Here is a 21,332-nt window from a genome sequence, read left to right as displayed (position 1 = left end):
TCAGCCAAAGAAAGAATAGCCATGGGACGTTTTACACGAAAACCGAGAACTTGTCTTGAAGACTGCTTAAAGAAATTACAAGAAAGCTTCCTCAAGACAGTTCAGGCTGTATTGAACAATAAAGGCGGTCATGCCAAATATTGACTTTCAAGCTCATTTCAAGTTTAGAAACTCTGTTCGTACCCTTTGCCTTATACTGTATTTCCATGTTTTATAGAGTTCAATAGAGCACTGTTCCATTTCCCATCCCTACCAACATAAAAAGAAATGAGGGGTGGATCGTGACTTTTGCACAGTATTTTAGCAAATGTTTAAAGTGAAACATTTTACTATTTCATTAAAATATTAGCTAATTTGGTTAATTGTCAACAGGTCAGTAACACGACTTGGTTTAAAAAGACTATAAAAAGAGGCACAATAATGTTCCTTAATGTAAAATTGAGTTAAAAAAAACTTGAATATTTCATTATCTACAGAACAAAATATCATCAAAAGATTCAGAAAATATGAAAAACCAGTATTAGATCCCTGTGTTATTTAGGCCCTGTGGTGGCACTATATTGAAAACAGTCATTATTCTCTCATGGAAATGACTGCAGGCTCGGAAACACTTTGAGAAATCTTTGTCTGTGACATTCACAAATGCAGGTTAAAGGTTTATTATGCAAAGATGTGATACGATGTTCTCTGGGCTAAGGGTCCTTTTAAAATGGACTGGGCTAAGTAGAAGGCTGTTCTGTGGTCAGACGATTCAACCTTTGAAATTCTTAAAAACAAAGATACCGCATCCTCTGCATTAAATAGGAGAGAGCCCATCTGGCCTGTTATTAACATTCAGTTCAAAATCCTGCATCCTGCCTATGGAACACTCACATCCAGACAACATATTTGCCAAGAAAAGCCTTTTATATTTCAGCAAGACAATGATAAACTGCATACTGGATTTGTTTCACTAACTGAAAACATCTGATGCAACACAGTGGTAAACATGGCTCTGTACCAACTTTTTTGAGACCTGTTGCTGCCACCAAATACAAAATGACCTTATTTTGTCTTAAAATGGTACATGTTCTGATTTTCAATACTTGATATATCTTTGTTCTATTGTGCATAAAATATTTATGACAGCTGCAAATCATTGCATTGTGTTTTCATATACATTTTACGCACCATTCCAATTTTTATAGAATTGAGGTAAATCAATTGGACAGAAAAGTTAAAATGACCTCAAATTTTTTAACGTTACATGGTCCTCTGCCTATCTGTCAGGTTGTGGTGCGTGGGTGGAGTAATCAGGGTTTGCGTGATGAGCTCTACATCCAGCTGTGTCGTCAAACTACAGAGAACTTCCGCTACGACAGCCTAGAGCGAGGCTGGGAATTGATGGCCATCTGTCTAGCTTTCTTTCCCCCGACACCCCGTTTCCACACTTACCTGGAGGGCTATATTTATCGACACATGGACCCTCTGAATGACACCAAAGGTGAGGGTGCAACACACATCTCTGCTATTTAGTACCCCTGACACATGATCTGACTGGAACCAAGTCACTTTGATGGTATTTTATTGAGGCGGCTTTTGATGGAAAGACTTGGATAAACTACACTCTTTACTTGTATTTAGCCAAATGCTTAAAAATTGACAGGACAGCACTTTATGGTGCAAATGGATATTGACAAAACATTTTGTAAAAGTAACACAGGAATTTTTCATTGAAAAGAAATTGACACGGCATTCGTCTTTCCTTGTCTTTTTGATTTTTACAAACTTCTCTTATTCCGTATATTTTTCATTTATATCCCCTCAACATACAGGCACAAGACACAAACACATATTCACACATGCACAAACATTTTTTTCTACTCTATTTTATAAATAAGATAATTTGCAATCTCTCATAATGACATTGCCAAGTTTTGTAACTTGGAATATCTGTGGTGTTGGAACACAGGCAGGGACTCAAAGCGCCCGCCACATAAATAAACTTAAAGCTTACATTGTTTACATTTATTGTAAACTGACTCTCAGATATAAAAAAAAAACCTTTAACCTTATCATCTCTGCTCATTTTAATTCTAGACAAAGAGGGATAGTTATTTCGCTACACAAATCAATTGCTTTTACTCATACTCTTATGCCTTTTCGTTGCATCGTCCTGCAAAGCACTGATCACTTCCACTTGTTAAGAACTGGCATTGGCCTCAACCTCAGTCTGGACTTTAGATTGGAATGAAAGTATCCCACCCGAGATTGCAAGACCATCGGGTGTTTCGTGGGTTGTTGTCAGGAACAGCAAGTGAGAAAATAAAATAAAAGTGGGGATGCAGAGCTTGCTATCGCATCCAGCTGCAAAAACAACAACACGAATTAATCTTCCTCACCAATGCATCTCTCAAAAACATAATGGAGGAGCTACAATCAGAGATTTAATACAACTGCTTTGTCCAGGAGTGTTGTCCACTGATTGTAACTGAATCCAGTGCCTCAGTGGAGTTACCAGGCCGGAATCTACACCGCCAGGACTGGAGTGAATCTGGTAAGGGAAGGGGCGGAGCGTTCTGTCCTTATGTACTTCAGAACTGATGCCAACAGTAGAATTATAGACAGTCACTCCTAACCGTACTTAGAGGCCATGTCCAGTCAGTGCAGACGCTTCTATCTACCTTGCAAGCTAATGGTGTCACGATCACTGGCGTGTGTTTTAAGGGAGGACCAGATGCAGACAACGCAGGCAGAACTGAATTTAACAAAAGGGAGCTGGTTTATGGGGCAGATGGAAAAACATTAAAAAAGGCAATGTTGTTGCTGGGGACGTTAATAAGGCATATTTAAAATCAGTACTCCCCAAATTCCACCAACATGTTAAGTGTACATGAGCAGAGGGGACAGGACAGTGGACCATGTGTAGAATAACATCAAGCGGGCCTAAAATCCGACACACCTCCCCCACCTGGGACAATCTGACCATCTCTCTTCCCTGTCTCCACCTCCCTTAGGAAACAAACCTCTCCAAGCACCCAGGTCTCTGAACCACCTAGATTTTTCCTAACCAAAAATCTTGGATGACGAGTGAAGTACATGCTCTGATCTCGTAACTCAGCCTTCATGCTGAGGGGCTGTTCTCTGTACAGCACTGCCAGGGACAACCTGAGGAGGAGGAGCATCAAACGGGCCAAAGAAGGCCTGCAGGAGGAGTATAGAGGGCTTCCTCACTGACAACAACTCCCGCCAGGTGTGAAGAGGCATTCAAGCCCTCACCAGTGTTTGAGGCGGATAGTCTCTCAGCACATCAGAGGCTGCCTACTGCCTTATCTCAGTCTCTACCAGTTTGTTTACAGGCCAAATCAGTCTACGGCGGATGACAGGAAGAATTAATTGAGGATGCTCTTCATGGACTACAGCTCAGCATTCAACACCATCATCCCAGACATCCTTACCAACAAACTGGACCACCTCAACATCCCCCCTGCCACCTGCTCCTGGATCACAGGATTTCCTAACCAACTGGAGTTGAGACAGCGTACAGGGCGGAGCGAGAGAATTTGTCCCACTGGTGCTCAGAAAACAACCTGAAGCTCAATGTCCTTAAAACAAAAGAACTCATAATGGACTTCAGGAGGCAGTGACAGGTCCATTCCCCTGTCATTATAAATGGAGAACAGGTGGAATCTGTCTCCACCTTCAGGTGTTATTTATTCCTGCTGTCTACTCTTATATTTTATTCTAGCACACTTGGTGTGAAGCACTCACAATTTCTTGTACATGTACAATGACAATAAATGACTAATCTATTCTATTCTATTGTTATTGGAGGAGATTCTATCACCAGATAGTTCCAACAGACATCTACATAACTCACAATCCAAATAAATAATTAAATTCTATAAGAATCATTTTATTTTTGGTGAAGATATTTGACTAAAACAAGTACCAAGTGGTGATTTAATACCTTTCTGCTGACTTTGACATATACATTAAAAAGGAGTCATCCACGTCATCTGTAAAAAGCAGAGATGAGATTCTGAGGCCGCTACTTGGTTATACCTAGAAATACTGTCCATAAATGTTGTGAACAAAAGTGACAAAGAGCAGTCTCCCACTGTAAATTAGTCTAACAGATTGCTGGCAATAAGGGATCAAGCTTTCGCTGCGGTTGTACATGGACATGGAATGGCTCATAAGAACAGGCCAGACACCCCATACTCCTACAGCACCCTCCACAGCATACTACGAGAGATGTGGTTAAATGCCTTCTCCAAGTCCACAAAGCACACGTAGATTGGTTGGACAAACTTCCACATATATTCACGCTGTAACATCCTTGAGAGGATAAAGAGCTGGCCCATGGTTCCACTACTAGGATGAAAACTGCATTGTTGTCCTGGACCTGGGGTTGTTCTAACAGACATATTGTCCTTTCCAATACCCTGGCCTAGTTGAAGCACATCCTCCAATCCGCTTTCTTAAAGATGGCAATCACCATCCCAGTCTGAAAATCCTGAGACACCACTCCAGATCTCCACACAATGTTACAGAGGAGTGTCAAACACGACATTCCTACAACATCCAGAGCCTTCAGGAGTCAAGCCTTTCTCAAGGAGGCTTGTTCCAAGACATTCAATGAGGTGAGCCTGACTACATCTACCCGGTATCTCTCAACCTCATGCACTAGCTCAGGGTCCATCCCCACCAGAGAGGTGGCGTTCCGTGTCTCGATTACCAGTCTCGATAGGAGGGGATTGGTCCGCCAAGGCCTCCACTCTTGGCTGCCCCTGACCGCTATGATGCCCCCTGTGAGATGCAGGCCTACGGGATGTTGGGCCCATGTCGTCTATTTGGGATGCGTCCAAATGAACAGTATAGAGTAACTTGGGCCGACTGTTTTTTGATTTAGAGCTACAGAAATAAAATTGAGTTGAATTAAGTCGTCATTGTGTTTTTACATGTCTATATCCACAAATGGTTTCCATAATGTTTACCAAATATCCAAGGAAATACAGTGTACAAGCCTAAAACTGAATATGTAAAATTCTAACAAGTATGAAAGTGAATAATTTGGTATTACCACTTTTATTCTGCAACACAACCTGAACTCATTTAGTCAAGCCTTCTTCTAATCTCTATTAGTAGTCCTCATAAATTGTTCTGCACGATTCTTTAAGGATATTCTGAAGCTCCTCTTTGGATGTAGACTGCCTTTTGTTTTGTTCTCAGTCCAGATGATTCAACAGTGCTTCAGTAATGTTGTCCAAGCTCTGGTGGCAACTTTTGTCAAAGAGCTAGTGAGATCTAGCCTCTGCATGAGTTCAGCACTATTGCGAGGGATATACCATAATGTCCCATCATCAAGTGCCAATTTGTCTACAGCCACTTGCTATGCAAACCCTTTGAATCCTTTTATCTCCATTCAAGTCCGTGTGCTATGGTCGGAATAAAGGATTTTTCTTAACCTTCCTCTTTTGCCTGATCATTTCCTAAAAACGTTTAAATGTACAATAATGAATTACACAGAAGTGGTGTGGGAGCCAAGTTAATATAGTACATATATTTCAGTATTTATATTTACTGTCAAACTTATTTTGTGTAATTAGTAATTTAATAAGTAAATTCATGGGTAATGAAAGTTATTTTATTGCATTTGTGTTGGCTTGGTTAAGTAAAACTGTGAATACCTTTGGTTTAAAAGTCCCGTGGAAATTTTTTCCTTTTCAAATGAACGTAGACGAGTGAAGCAATAGCTTTACATTTTCACTACATGCGACTCTGGATACCTTTGGAAAAATATTCATAACCATCTCACAGACAAACATTATGTACAGCTACTTTCAATTTGTTAATATGTTTTACTCTTTTTTTAAACTCAGTGGTTCCAGTGCCTTTGGTACATTTACCCCTAACAGTGACTCAATCTCTGACTCGATTTCTAGAAGTTGAATGTGTCTTAAATGAAGCCATGTTCAAATATCCTTCTGATGTGGAATGTTTTCCTTATTTACAGGCATGGTTCCAGGTTTTCTCCACTGGTGTATAATGGCTCTCACCGTGGCTCATTGGAGCATCACAGCTTTAGAAATGGCTTTATAACCTTTTCCAGACATGTTTCTCAGGTGTTTCTTTAGATTGTGGCGTGATGTCTGGCTTTTTGAGATCTTTCAGTCTGCCTCACTTTGTCAGACAGGTTCTATTTAGGTGTTTTCTTTATTTAACAGCTCTGCCAGTAATCAGGTGTGTTTAGTGAAACTGAACTCAATTACTATTTTTACACAGGACCAGTTAGGTTTGCAGAACTTTTCTCCTTTAATCAATGAAATCATCATTTAAACACTGCATTTTGTATTTACTTGGGTTATAATCTGAAACATGTAAGTGTGACAAATATGCAAAACACTAGGAAATCAGGAAGGGGGCAAACATTTTTTTGGCACCATTGTAAGAATCAGTTCATTTAACATTTACCGTTTCTCTAAGAAGTAAACTGTAGTCCTGACGTACCTTAACGTCCTCTGATTTAATTAGCTCAGTTTCATTGACGATCCATTTCCAAAATGTTCCTGTAACAAAGCCTTAGCTTGAGTATAACTTCTTTTGCTATTTCCCTTGGGTGACCTCTTGTAAATTGCAACAAAATACAGACAGTCACTATGTCTGTCAGATTTACTTTCAGCACTATTTTCAAAGTCTCTCATAAACAACTGATACTCCATCTCTCTTTTAGTCAGAGATTACAATTACTGTTGTTGTACTAAGTTTTTATTTCATTTTGCTTTTTCAAAACACAGCAATAGTTGCTGCCATTGCCTAAGCAATTATTGAAATTAGAAGTGGTTCTCCGATGCAAATTATCATTGATGTACATATATTGAGCGCTGGCTTGAGCATTGAAGTCTTATTCACCAGCTCCACCTTGTCATCCACATATGGACACTTCCTACTTCAAATCTCAGATGGCAACAGCCAACGCGCCATAATCAAATGTACAAAATGGTAATCCAATACCAGTGATTGACATCGTGAGATACAGAATCTCCACAGATTGGAAGAATGTTTGAGTTGTTGTCGTGCTAATGAATCAATTTAAGACAACTAAAACAGTCTCCTAACGCTGTTAATATGTTGTCTTTTTCTGTTGCTCAAGGTGTGGCCATTAGCAGTTATGCTAAATACTGCTACAGGAAACTGACAAAAGCTGCACTCACTGGAGCCAAGAAGGTACGGAGCGCTGTCGGTCCACATGTTTTTACTTCCCCTTTTCAACCTAGTCTTTATTGACACAAATGCAGACAGTTCATTTCAGTGATGCAGCCTGCAAAAGAAGAACATGTAGACATGATATTTATGAGTATAAATATATTCATAAATATGTAGTATGTAGTTTAATGTATTTAAATCTGCAAGCCTAGGAAAAACAATACCTGACTATTATTGAGGAAGAAATGGAAGGAGCAATTGGAAGAACTGTACATTTCAGCCAGTTTATTTAATAATCTAAAGCTCTTAAGAAGGTTTATTACACATTTTATACCCTTGATCGCTATAACCTAATGTCTAATAATTTTGGAAGGGCTATGTTATCAAGAAACAGATCAATTTTGTGTTTAGATGAGCTCATCTGTGGTGAATATATATTTGTTTTCTGATGAGATGAGAATGAACTTATTTTTCCTCTCATCACAGCTTTTCCTGCCTCCCAGAGACCACATACTGATGTTCCAGGCAGGTCATTATAGTCTAAATATAAAGCCCACTCTTTTTTAAAATATTTAATAATATCTTCATTTATAAGCAATAATGTGTTAAATTTCCAATTTTTACTTGGCTGAATGACCTACTTATGTATTAGAATTAAAGACAAGGGAGCATGATCCTTGACAGGTATAAGGTGTATTTCAGTGTCTGAAATGTCACTCAACAGTGAGCTGCTGACTAGGAAATAATCCAGACAAGAGTTAGAAAGTAAACTCATGTGAGAAGAAAGTATATTCCCATGGTTGACGTGTAGAGATCGCCAAAGTCCATAATTAGTACTGTTTAACTATATTTGTGGATTTTTTCACTGACATCTTAATACTTGATTACACTTTTTGAACGTTCCTTTAGTACTCAAAATGCTCTCAGCTCTGCCTCAGCTGCCCTGCACTTACTTATCTGTGTGTGTCTGTGTGTGCGTTTCTGTCACACTTTTTCAGGGTGTGCAGAAACCCTGCATAGAGGAAATCAAGCATGCCAGGAACGCCATCTTCAACCCTTCCATGTTTGGGTCCTCCCTTGAGGAGGTTATGGCACTCCAGAAGGAGCGATATCCAGACCGCCAATTGCCATGGGTACAGACTCGCCTCTCTGAAGAGGTTCTGTGTCTCAATGGAGACCAAACAGAAGGCGTTTTCAGGTGAGTGAGGAAGGGAGCTAATGGGACCAAATAGCCGATAAAAGACTGCACAGTATGAAAACAGATGTGAAAGGGGAAAAAAATGAAACAAAATAAAATTAATGCTTTACAGACTTTAAATTCTATGAAGCATTTAATGACTATTTAATGTGTCATTAGTTAGTGGAACCATGCAAAATCTTACTATAAATAATTTCTTGGTCACATGCTCTTAAAGTACATAAGTCTTGGTCAAAATGTGGAGCTTGTCATGTTGCATTATTTTGGCCAGCCCTCAAACTTCTTAATTACAGAAGGTAACCAGGTTAAGTTTTAAGGGCTGACAAACAGTCAGTTTAAAACTCAAAGGAAAAAAGTGCAAAGTCGGGCAAGTTATTGACATATAATCTTTTGATACATATATTTGGATATCAGATTTATCTTCTAGCCACAATTATGTGTCAGTTTTCAACATATTTTTAATGCATTTCAAAAATGATGAAGAAACATTTGTGTTTGTATAAGAGTTGCTACAAGTCTTTGTGAGCAGTTATGTGGTCAGCAGGTTGTGTGTGTTGTATCTTCTTTCTGCATGTCTGAGATGAAGCTCTTGTACGTCCTTGTGTTTCTGGTTCTCACACTCTTTATGCAAAACAACTATGTAGCATAAGAAGAGGGCTGGAAGTGTAAATATCCTGTGACATTTGATCTGCAGAGTACCAGGGGACATAGATGAAGTCAATGCCCTCAAGCTGCAAGTGGATCAATGGAAAATCCCTACAGGACTGGAAGACCCACACATTCCTGGTACACATACACACTGTTGAATAGTGCTACTGAACACTGTGTCTCTGCAGCCCAGATATGATCCGCCTGCAGTAGTATGAGATGTTCAAATGACTTTCATTCCTGAATAAGTGCTTTCTTAGAAGTCTCACTTTGTCCTCTTCTGTATCTGCAGCCTCTTTGCTGAAACTTTGGTACAGGGAGCTCGAAGAACCGCTTATCCCTCACGAGTTTTATGAGGAGTGTATCAGTCACTATGACAACCCAGAAGCAGCTGTCGGTGTGGTGCTGGGCCTGCCACATATCAACAAACTGGTGCTCTGCTATCTCATTCGATTCCTACAGGTAACACAAATATGCACAGGTTAGCACAGCTTGTCTAAGGAGCTGGAAAGAAAGCGAGTGGACATTTCTTGAGCACATTCCACCTCTCATCGAAGAGGCTTCTCAATTTCTAAAACCAAATGGTGGAAAATCCCAGGGATTTAAACCGAGTGGGGACTGTCCCTTAACCTGACTTACTATTAATCATGCACATCTGCCAGTGTGTGAAAAAAGGTATGGGTCATTACACTCGTTCCAAGTGAAACCAGTCTGAGACTTTGCCTCACCCTGTCATGTGACCTATTGAGATCACCTCATGCAACATGAGTTTAAGCACCTGGGAAGGGATCTCGAGACTGAATTGTAGGGGGTTGACAGCTGATGGCATAAACCACCCACTCTGTTCAAAGGTGGTCATTCACAGTGGACATATATGGCCTATTTTTCTTCTATGTCAAACCATCAGTCTTCTCCATCCAAAATTTGAACTTTTGCATCATTCCAAGACTGACCTTTTTACTTAGAGCAGGTCATCTGCTAATTGTAAAGTTGGTGGTTCGATCCCAGGCTGCTCCAGTCAAAATGCCAAATATGCTTGGGTAAGATACTAACCCCAAGTTCTTCTATGATGCATACATCAGAGTATGAATGTGTGTAAATAGTAGATAGAAAGCACTTAGATAGAACAAGCATAGCAAAAAGTGCTTGTATGAATGGGTGAATGAGGCAAGTTGTGTAAAGCAACATGTAACAACCAGTCCATTTACCATTTCCCAGATGTACAGCTGAAGTGGGATTTATAGTCCTGCAAATGTGTCTGTCCCGTACACTTTTCGTTTGGGCAGATAGAAGAGAAATATGTTTAAAAAGGGTTACAAATGTTACAAGTTTTGTGAGCTCCTGCAGGGTCAGGTTGATCTCACTTTGGAGTGCTCTTCATACTTACTTACTTTGCTCTCTATAAGATCGGCCTCAGCTCTTGTCCCTTGACTGTAGACTCAAGGTGCAATCTCTTGGGAAGCAGTCTGGATTGCATCTCAGGTTAAAGCATGGGTGGTTTCTGTAGTTCGTATATTTGAACCCTAACTAGGATTTAAATACCTGGAAATTTCTACCATTTTGTTTTATAACTGAAGCGTGAGAGGTGAAACGTCTTCAAGTAATTTAAAGAAGTTGCTTTCTTTCCAAGCTCCTTAGACTCCTTAGACTACCATGACCTGGATAGAGACATGTTAGCACAACTTATCCTTCAACCCCAATTCCACAAAGGTTTGGATGCTGTGTGAAATAGATAAAAACAGAATGCAATGATTTGCAAATTTTATAAACCCATATTTTATTCACAATAGAACATATAAAATATATCAAATGTTCAAACTTAGACACGTTTTTCACTTTTAATAAAGATATTAGCTAATTGTGAATGTAATGGCAGCAACACACCTCAAGAAGGTTGGCACAGGGGTAACAAAAGGTTTAAAAAGTATGTTATACTAGAAAGGATGAACATTTGCAAGTAATCAAGTTAATCATCAGTATTATGACTGAGTATAAAAAGTACCTTAGAGAGAGAGTGTTTCTTAGAAGTAAAGATGGGAGAACTACCGCCTCTGTTGTTGGATCAGCCTTTATTTGTCCGTTCTTCACAATGAAACCAAGCAATGACAAAAGTTCTGCGTGGACCTCGCACTTCTCACCTTTAACGTAGAACTTGTTCCCAAGAAGTTGTTGAAGCACTTGTCAGACAAGGCTTTCATGTTCCTGGACTGACTCTGAGAAGATCAAGATGTCACTGAGATAGGTGAAGGTGAAATAGTTAAGGAAATCTCACAGAATGCTGTTGACAAGAGCCCCTAAACACAGAAGGGACGCTGGTGAGACTGAATGTCATTACCAGATACTTTTGGAGAAGGTGGTTCTCCAAAACCATCAAGCCAACCATCTGGTTCAGAAGATGACAAATTAAACTGGTATTTGTTTTTAAATTGTGATATTTTTTTTTTCAGACCAGTGAAATAAATACAGGGATGGAGAGTTTTGTATTTGTTTTCAACCAAAAAGAAACACCAAATGGTGAAGAAGAGGACGGATGATTCCAGGTGCAAGAGTCAGAGATATAAAATTTTAAACATTAAATTAAAAAAAATATTACTAATGTAACATAATGTTACATCTTACTGATGTAAGATGTAACATTATGTCATTATGTCCAGCTACTTTCAGTACCATTGATATGTATTTAGACTCTTTCTCCTCTTGAGCTTTCTGAATTAACTTCAGTAATTACTTCCTCCTAACCATCAATGAGTCTTTTAGACCTCATTCCCACAAGACTGCTCAAAGAAGTCCTACCATTAATTATTGCTTCAGTCTTAAATATGATCATATGCACTACTGGTCAAAAGTTTTAGAACACCCCAAATTATGGAGTTTAATGTCTCGTTGCACTCTGAAATGAAAGCATCGTACAAATAAGCAGTTGGAGTTAAAAAAGAAATCATGGAATCAATTTATAAACCCAAATGTTTTTTCAACTTCTGACTCATCAAAGTAGCCACCTTTGGCAGATGTAACAGCTAAAAACACCCGTGGCGTTCTGTCTACAATAGAAATCAAATATTCTTCAGAAACTTCTTCCATATCTGTTGTAGAAGTTCCCATAAATGTTGGCACTTGTAGTGTGCTTTGCTTTCACTCTTCTGTCCAGTTCATCCCAAATCATCTTGATGGGGTTTAAGTCTGGAGACTGTTCTGGCCGTTCCATGTTTTCAAGCTTACCATCTTGTTCTTTTTTGCTGAGGTAGTTCTGGACTTATGTTCCGGGTTGTCTAAGGAGCTTGGAAAGAAAAGCGTCTGAACTTCTTTAAGTTTCTTGAAGACGTTTCACCTCTCTCATCAGTTCTAAAACCTGTGACCTGGAAGTCCCAAGGTCAAAATGGGACACGCCCCCCTTCACAACATCTGTCATCCTACCTTCACCCCCACCGTACATGCCCCTCCCTAGTCCTGGTTATGAATAAATAAAGCACCTTGAGGCAACTGTTGTTGTGATTTGCTGCCAAATAAATAAAGTTGAATTGAACTGAACATGACTGGATATTAAAACAGCATCTGAGAGCGGGTGGGTTATAGAGAAGAATGTATGTAGAGCAGATAAAAGACTGCACTACATACATGTTAATGATTCTTAGTGTAAACCTGCAAAGAACTTTGCTATTTCATCATCTACTTTTCAGTATTTGTGTTGCAACAGGTATAATCCAGAAACGGTGTGTTCTGCCTGGGCCCAAGCTTATTTGAGATGGACTGAGTGGAAAACTGTTCTCTAACAACTGTTTTGTGATTTTGGAAATCACTGAAACAAGAACAACCATTTATAGAGTGCACATTTCAAGTTTTTCTGAATGATATATAATGATGTATAACATTTTTGAGGAACATAACTGATATTTGGAACATGGATACATGGAAACTATGAATACTATGAAATTTTATTTAAAGAATCTGAAAACATTTGGCTTTTAAAATTACAGCAGTTGGTCTCAACAGTTCTGAAAAGCTGAGAACTGTTGTTAAAACAAAAAAGCTGCAGCACAATGAGAGTCACATTTACATAGTGTTGCTAAATTAAATGACCATGACCAGATATGAGCTTTAGAGAAACACAAAACATAATCTTTTTCCAGCACTGTAATATTATGCCTGCCAGATCATCACAGTATGCTTAAGACCTTGAAATGTTATTGCATTTATTAGATAGAGATCTTTCCTTGTGTTTGTCTAGGTATTTGCCCAGCCTGCTAATGTGGCCATCACCAAAATGGATGTGAACAACCTGGCCATGGTTATGGCTCCCAACTGTCTGCGCTGCCAGTCTGATGATCCTAGGGTCATCTTTGAAAATACTCGCAAGGAGATGTCCTTTATCCGGGTGCTCATCCAGCGGCTAGACACCAGTTTCATGGATGGAATCCTATAACCCCCAGCTGCACACAGTCATCCTCCATACTCACTCACTCCTGCTTCCTCCGCACTCCCTTTAACTTGCTCCATCACATTTCAGTACTGTCCCCCAGCACAAGAACATCGAAATACACATTTTATTGCTGCTGGATGCTTAATCTCCAATGTGTTTACTTTCCTAAAAGCATCAGAAAACTGCCTTGATTTGAATATGTCCATTTAGCATTTTCAGATGAAACTGCTATTTTTCTGTTTCTCCAGGCGTAGTTAACACTTATGTTTTATATTAGCGTTACAAGGTTTTCACATGACAATACAGTGTGTGCCTTCACATACATTTCTACAGTATACACTTAGGGTAGAGGAATAGGAGGGATTTAGGAAAGATCTCAGCTCATTAGATTCACAGGTTCATTTCAGTGGCACTCTTGGAGTTCTGACCTCAAAGGTTGACTCCTTGTTGCTTATTACATAATGTTCCTTTGTTTTTTCCTACTTCAGCATATACCAGTGTCCCAGAGGATTCCACTTTCTGCAGTCTTCAGTACTGTCCAAACAGTTATAGAGCAGTAAAGATCATCGGCACAGGGATCGGGTCAAGTTATGGCAGCTGAAAACATTTTGAATTTTGTTTGCTGCCAGTGAGAACAAAGCTGCTGTTAAAACACACTGCGTGCTGCATTGTGTGTGACTGCAACAATCAAACACAGATCAATTTCATTTTATTTATGTAGCACCAAATCACAACAATAGTCGCCTCAAGGCACTGTATACTGTCAGGTAAAGACCCTACAATGATAGACAGAAATTCCCAACAATCAGGCTACCCTCTAAGAGCAAGCACTTAATGACAGCGGGAAGAAAAAAATCTCTTTTAGGAGGAAGAACCCTCTGGTAAAAGGAACAGCCATCTGCTGTAGCTGGTTGGGAGTAAGGGGAAAAAACAGAGCTGAGTGAAACGATAACAAAAGACGCTGTGGAAGAAAGACAGGGTTTAATAACAAGTAATAATTAAACATGATTTAAACACCTGTGGTTTTAAAGAAAAAGATAATGTGACAGCCTTTCTGACTAATTAGACAATTTGTGAAGAGAGCATGAACACTAGCACACAGACAGCTCTGATCACTATAATTGTTAGTACGTGCTACACATGAGGTCTGAATTGAACAAAACATTTTGTATGCCGCATTATGAAAAAAGTTGGCTGTTTATGTGGCTCACTGTTGAGAAATGTTAACATAACAAGTTACTTCCAACATGCAGATCTTGAAAAGTCTGGAATTACAGAACTAAAGGTCAGACCAGGTAAGATGAGTGACACAGTACAGGAGAATACTTTTTCAGGAGACAACTATTTCATCTTCTGCAATATTTTATCACAAACTAGGCTCTGAATAATGCATAGAAAGCCCTGAATCTGTTTAAAAAGGGTTATTAAAGTGAAGTTTCCACATTTGAACAAACTGAAAATGGTTAAAAGAAATCGTGCACACTAAAACCTCAATCTCCTCATATACAGTCCTCTAAAAAAATTAAAGGGATGCTTTTTAATCAGAGTATAGCATCAAGTCAACCAACTTCTGTGATATTGAGCTGGTCAGATAAGTAGCAGAGAAGGTTGTATCAATTGTTTTGATGTTACTTCAATTAACATTTCATTAAGTATAGGTGCACTAGAGGAGCGTCTGTGAGAAAAAACCCAAAACAGGAATGGCTTTGCAGGTGAATGACATTTTTTCCCCTCCTCGTCTTTTCTGACTGTTTATATCCACTAGTTTTGCATTTGGTTAGGGTCATTGTCACTATTGGTGACAATGGCTGTGCCTGCACCTTTTAGAGGCTGCACAGGTAGTCCAACTCCACCAACATGGCACATCAATACGTGCCATTGCCAGAAAGTTTGCCATGTCTGGAGGTTCCAGGAGACAAGTACTTACTCCAGGAGATCCACCAGTAGGACTACCCAAAGCCCTACAAAATGACCTCTAGCAGGCCACTGGTGGGAATGTCTCTGACCAAACAGTCAGAAATAGATTTCATGAGGATGGCTGACGTCCTCTAGTGGGCCTTATGGTCACTGCCTGGCACCAGGGAGTCCGATTGGCATTTGCCATTGAATACCAGAATTTGCAAATCCACCACTAGCACATGTTACAGATATGAAAGGGTCTGGAGAAGCCATGGAGAACCTGTAATATTGTTCATCATGACCAGTTTGGTGGTGAGTGGTGACTGTCTGCGAAGGCATATCCTTGGAAGGACACACGGACCTCTACAGGCTAGGCAACAGAACCCTGACTGCCATTAGGTATCGGGAGGAAAGCCTTGGAACGATTGTCAGGCCCTACGCTGGTGGAGTGGGTCCTGGTTTCCTCCACAGTTGTTGGTGGGTGAAGGATTTGATACCACTTATGGCCCCCACCCTCTCCTGACCTAAACTAATAGAACGCCTCTGGGACATCATGTTTCAGTCCACACAAAACAGGAGCCCATTGATGCTCTGGTCCAGATCTGGACAGAGATCCTCCAGTACACTATCGGTCTTCTCATTAGGAGCATGCCTCAATGGTGTTAAGGGGGCCATGGGGCCATACAAACTATTAAAATACTGCAGCATTTTGAGTTGCGGCAATGAAATTTCTGCGAAATGGACTAACCTGCTGCATCATTTTTTAACTCTGATTTCGGGGCATCTTTGAATTCGGCCTTTTATATGTTGACAATTTTTATTTCCCTCAAATGATGTGGCATTCTTCAATTCCTAACATTACCAAGTCCATATTAAAATAAATACCCAACATGACTTTTTTCCCCACTGAGTTGACTTGATGTGGTTTCAAAGTGTACCTTTAATTTTTTTTAAGCAGTGTATGGATCACTGTATATTACAGACACTAGGTTCAGTGTCACTACTGATAGCATGAGGCGATTCCACCCTGAGCACACCTAAGCTCGTCTGATCTCAGAAGTTAAGAAAGACTTCTGGTCTGGTCAGTACATGGATGAGAGCCCACCTGGGACAGCTTGTAGTTGTGGCAGCTGTGGGTCAGGTGATAGAGTTGTGTCTATCTGAAAGATTGGTGGATACATCTCTGGCTTCTCCTGTGCATGTCTCAAAGAATATTGAACACTGAGTTGCCCGGTATCTGACTGAGAGAACTCACATTTGAGAAATTCTGCATTATGAAACAATTGCATAAATGTCCAGTGCAGAAAAATAAATCTAAATGTGTATATCTTTTTGTATTCTTTCCACTATTCCGAAAGAAGACATACTATGAAACCAAAATAACACAAAAACACTAACGGTAGTGTCTCGCCTTAAGCAGGTATTTGTGTAACTGGGAGAATATTTTAATTCTTCCTGTATCAACGATGGCTATGTTATCACTATACAATTACACTAAAACTTGTACACAGTTATAGTGCGAACAAAATAGTAACCTTCAGTGGTTTCTGGTGTGGAAAAAATGTAAATGTCCTTGCACTCTGGAAATTTTGATGAAACGCTCATGTCCTTTCACTCTGCCGTAGTATTTGGTGCTGTTCAGTCAGTCCTGAGCCATCTATGAGCAACACATCCAGGAAAGCAGCTGATAGCAGCACTGCCAATAATGCTGTCAAACACAGCACTGCAGCCCATACCTCTTGACAGGGAAGTGAGAAGTGACAGCTCTTCCATAATACTCCCATCCCAGAGAAAAAGTCCTCATCCACCACCACCTTAGGTCCACTAGTCCTTTCTACACACTGATGACATGTGGATGTGTCTGTCTCCATGCATGTTTGTCCTTCTGTCCATAATTGTTTACAGATTGTAGCCATCTGTACTCTTTGTGCTCTTTGTCTATGAGCAAGTACTGTTGTTACTTGTGTTTGCAATTTGTTTTAATATGTAACAGAATTTCTTTTCTTTTTTTTTTTTAACACATTCTTTTATATGATTTAATTTATTTTGTATTTATTTAAGGATATTTGCTTAATGCCTCCCGAAGATGAGCGCTTGTGTTATTGCACAAGTGTGTCTGCGTATCTTTTCACACATGGTGATGTTTGACTGTGAATCTCAATTTGGATGTGTTTCTTTCCATAATACAGCTGAAAGTCATAGTGTGTCTATACAGCTCACTGACTCAGAAATACACACTCCACATAGATCAAATGTACACTGTCACTGTACATACTATGTAAAAAGAAGTATGTACAGAAAAACAGATAAAAAAAGGCACCATATGTAATAGAGATTGTTGTGAAAGGACCAGGGTGGGTGAGATTTTTTCAGTTTTATTTAAGTCTAATTAAAGTGTACGTTTTGTTACATTAATCAAAGTGGCAATTTTAACTCATTTCCTCTAACATCCACAGGTTTCTACCTACCACCCGTTAAAAAACAGAAAGTGTTTTAAAGCCCAGAGAAGTCATTTGTCTAGAGAAGGATATTAACTTTTAAGACAGCGGCTGGTGCCTATCCCGGCTCTCACAGGGTGAGAGGCACACCATGGACAGGTCACCATTTGCAGGGCTAGCTGCACAATCTCTAAGTAAAGCTTACTTAAATGTACTGTCAGTCAACTATTAATTCAAGCTAAACATGTTTTTTTTAAATTAAAAATTCATTTTCCCTTCTTCCAAATAAGGAAGCTTGAGGCATGAGCATGATTGGGGAAACTACCTCTGAATTATGGAAAATATACAGTCACAGTAAAAAAACAGTATACCCTCCTTAAATTATAAGGTTTTACATGTCAGGGCATAATAAAAGATTCTGGTCCTTAGCATTTCTTAATTAATAAAGGGCATCCGAGGGTGTCTAATTCGTTAGATCATTACAATATATGAAATGCATCGTAATTTCTGTACGCTCTGTTTTCCATTTTGGCTTATTTTCTGTAAGGTAATAATAATAATAATAATAATAATAATAATAATAATAACTTTATTTATAAAGCGCTTTCAAACAAAGTGCTGTACAACTATTTGAAACTAAAAAGATAAAAAAAAAAAAATAAAAGCAGTAAAAATTTAAAACCAAAAGCCATAGAATTAAGACATGTAAGATAGGGTGAACAAATGTGTCTTCAGCTTAGTTTTAAAAACCTCCACAGAGCATGCCTGCCTAATATCTTGAGGGAGGCTGTTCCACAGAAACTGGGCACGAAAAGAAAAAGCACGCTCTCCAACTGTCTCTTTTCTGGCTCTAGGAACCTTTAGAAGGCCAGAGTCCTGAGATCGGAGAGCACGGATGGAACGTAAAGATGTAAAAGGTCGGAGAGGTATGAAGGTGCCAGTCCATTTAAAGCCTTGTAGGTGAGCAGCAGGACCTTAAAATCTGCTCGAACCTGACAAGGTAGCCAATGAAGAGAGTTCAGCACAGGGCTAATGTGCTCAAATTTCCCAGTTCTTGTTAAAATGCGAGCAGCTGCATTTTGCACCATCTGTACACCTCTAAAACCTTTCTTTGGTAGCCCGGAAAGAAGAGCATTACAATAATCAATGCGTGAGGACACAAATGCATGGACAAGTACCTCTGCAGTGTCGCTTGACAAAACTTGTCTGATTCTGGCTATGTTCCTCAAATGATAAAAGGCAGTCTTTGTTATCTCTTTTACATGAGACTCGAAAGAGAGCACCATGTCGAACCACACGCCCAAGTTTTTTTAGCTTGTCCCTACAAAAAAACCCAAAACTTGGTAGCAGCTCATCAGCACATTTGACCAACCCTATAAAAGTCTTGGCATTGTGTTAACACAATTCAAAGGAGGAAAGTAATCAGCAATTATCTTAAAGCAACTGGTTGACTGCTGAAGCATCACTGGACAAGATGGTGAACCCCAAGATGGCCAGGATGCATCCACCACAGTGTGTGTGAATGTTTGAAAGTGCTTAGGCATGATTTGTCATAGAAAGTGCTTTGAATTTATTAAAAAAAACACTAAGTACCAGCCCATTTGCTCTCTCTCAAAATAACATGGCAGCATTGGCTAGCTTTTAAAAACCGTATCTGAATGCACAGTGCCACACATGGAGACACAACAAACACCAAGGGGTGATCATTGGGTTTGTTGAGCAGTCACTGAGTCTACCATGAACACCTTTATATACCAGCTATTTCTTGAGTGAAATGTGAGGTTAAATCTGTCCAACAGCTAAAACTTAGTCAGACTTCAGTTATGCAACAATGAAAATGATCCCAAGCACACCAGTAGGTCAACAACAGACTTTGAAATGCTACGGCATGAAGATGAGAGTTAAAATGCCCACAAAGCGCAATGAACGGGAAAAAAAATTAACTGACAAAATGTAAAAAATGTGGAGGAATTTTTACTCCACTCTAGTCATACAGAAAATGATTACTTCAAATTACTACTGATAAAAGCTCTAAAATTATGCAGTCTAATTTTTCTACTCACTGCGTCTGCAGTTTATTTTTTGGGGGGGCAAATATCTAATTACACAGTGAATGTGTTGTTCATCTGATGCTGCATTTAACTAATTTTAAGAAAACCAGGTAAGAACTACCTAATGTTTTATTCTGTCTTGATATGTAAACCTAAGAATTGACAGAGGGTGTGCTTTATTAATCATGACTTGTAAACAGGAGTTGACTCAAAGTGCTGTGGTATGTTTGAAATGAAGTGTCTTTGGATCTAGGAAAAAATAGTTTGAAGTATTACAATACTTTATGTATTATTATTATATTACAAAGAATTTCTGAATTTTTCTGTTTCCCGGTAAAGAATTCTCTCATTAATTATGCAACAATATCCAACAGATAAAGTACAGCGAAGTTTTTCAGTCTGAAATAAGACGTGGTGTGTAAACAAACAAACCAAAATCTCAAAATGCACTAATTCATTAAAAACACATTTGTGGTTTGTAGATCTACTTGTATGTTTTTATCATTGAGAAATGAAAGCATAAGAAACCAGTTTAGCTGAAGTTGTTTCTTGATGACACAGTGAGATGAAGTTCCTCATTCGAGCTCTAAAGACTCCTAACTTATGACAAAACTCAGCTAAATCTTTGAAGAAAGCAAACAAACAATTAAAATAGACAGTAAAAGTAGTGAGCTAGTGCTCCCCATCCAGGTCAGATGTCACAACACTGACACTCCTCACATGTGACCAGTGAACTCTTAAATGTTTTTAAGAGTTAAAGTTGTCAGACATTGAAATCATAGACAAAACTTAAACTTGTTTCCCACAACAGCTATTTTTTGTGTGTATGTATGAACACAACCAAATGTTTGATTTCATTTGAGACCACTTAGTAGGTGAAAATTCTCACGGAGAACCAGACTCATGTTGTGTGTTTGTGTTAAATGGAAAAGATGGTTGTAGATAGACCCAGTAAATCAACCAGTGAGCATGCAGAAGTAGGGTCTGAACTGTCTTGAATTTACAAGACATTAGAAAAACAAGCTGAATTACAATAAATACATGTTTTAGTATTTAGATCTAAAAATCCAATAATAAGAGGAAGCTCGTTTTAATCCATTTTTTCTGACTGCTTTCAGAAAACTGTTTTCTAACAGTTCCTACTAATGAATTTGTGGTCAGTGTAGATGATATAAAACAAAGATGAACAGAAGACTGCTCTCCACTTCAGCTCTCCAGGTTTTCATTTGTATCTAATTGTCCACTGTCACTCACACTCTGTCTTAAAGAAGACTCTGGAAGTGTAACAGATGCTGGTTTAATAAACAATTCATATGGCAAACTAATATGTTGTTGCACAACTCATTATAAAGCAGAACACTCAGTGTTCTATAATCATGCGTCTTTTGAAACCCCCAGAGACTGATGTTTGGTTCAGACTGTTAGGATCACTGCTTCATATAATCTCTCAGATAGCTGAGAGGGACTCATGCTGTATGATGTCATATGGCTTT

The 21,332-nt window shown here is 39.1% G+C and overlaps 1 protein-coding gene across 2 annotated transcripts in view; it reads left to right on the top strand.

Moving 5' to 3' along the window:
• Nucleotides 1–21,224, top strand: part of arhgap39 (Rho GTPase activating protein 39) — a 70,780-nt gene extending 49,556 nt beyond the window's left edge. The window contains exons 6-12 of one of the 2 annotated variants that reach the window (XM_087830363.1): nucleotides 1,270–1,483; nucleotides 7,136–7,209; nucleotides 7,675–7,713; nucleotides 8,187–8,386; nucleotides 9,081–9,172; nucleotides 9,327–9,496; nucleotides 13,260–21,224. In XM_087830363.1, coding sequence (XP_087686489.1) covers nucleotides 1,270–1,483; nucleotides 7,136–7,209; nucleotides 7,675–7,713; nucleotides 8,187–8,386; nucleotides 9,081–9,172; nucleotides 9,327–9,496; nucleotides 13,260–13,454 — 984 coding nt within the window. In that variant the 3' untranslated portion in view covers nucleotides 13,455–21,224. The remainder of the gene's footprint in view (nucleotides 1–1,269; nucleotides 1,484–7,135; nucleotides 7,210–7,674; nucleotides 7,714–8,186; nucleotides 8,387–9,080; nucleotides 9,173–9,326; nucleotides 9,497–13,259) is intronic. The other variant, XM_006781105.3, reaches the window with a different exon arrangement.
• The last annotated feature ends 108 nt before the right edge of the window (nucleotides 21,225–21,332 follow it).

This window comes from Neolamprologus brichardi, chromosome 17 (assembly GCF_056152115.1).
Source record: "Neolamprologus brichardi isolate AB-2024 chromosome 17, ASM5615211v1, whole genome shotgun sequence".
NCBI classification, from domain to species: Eukaryota; Metazoa; Chordata; class Actinopteri; order Cichliformes; family Cichlidae; genus Neolamprologus; species Neolamprologus brichardi.
Note: the sequence above shows the minus strand (reverse complement) of the source record. Positions and strands in the feature narration are given on the sequence as shown.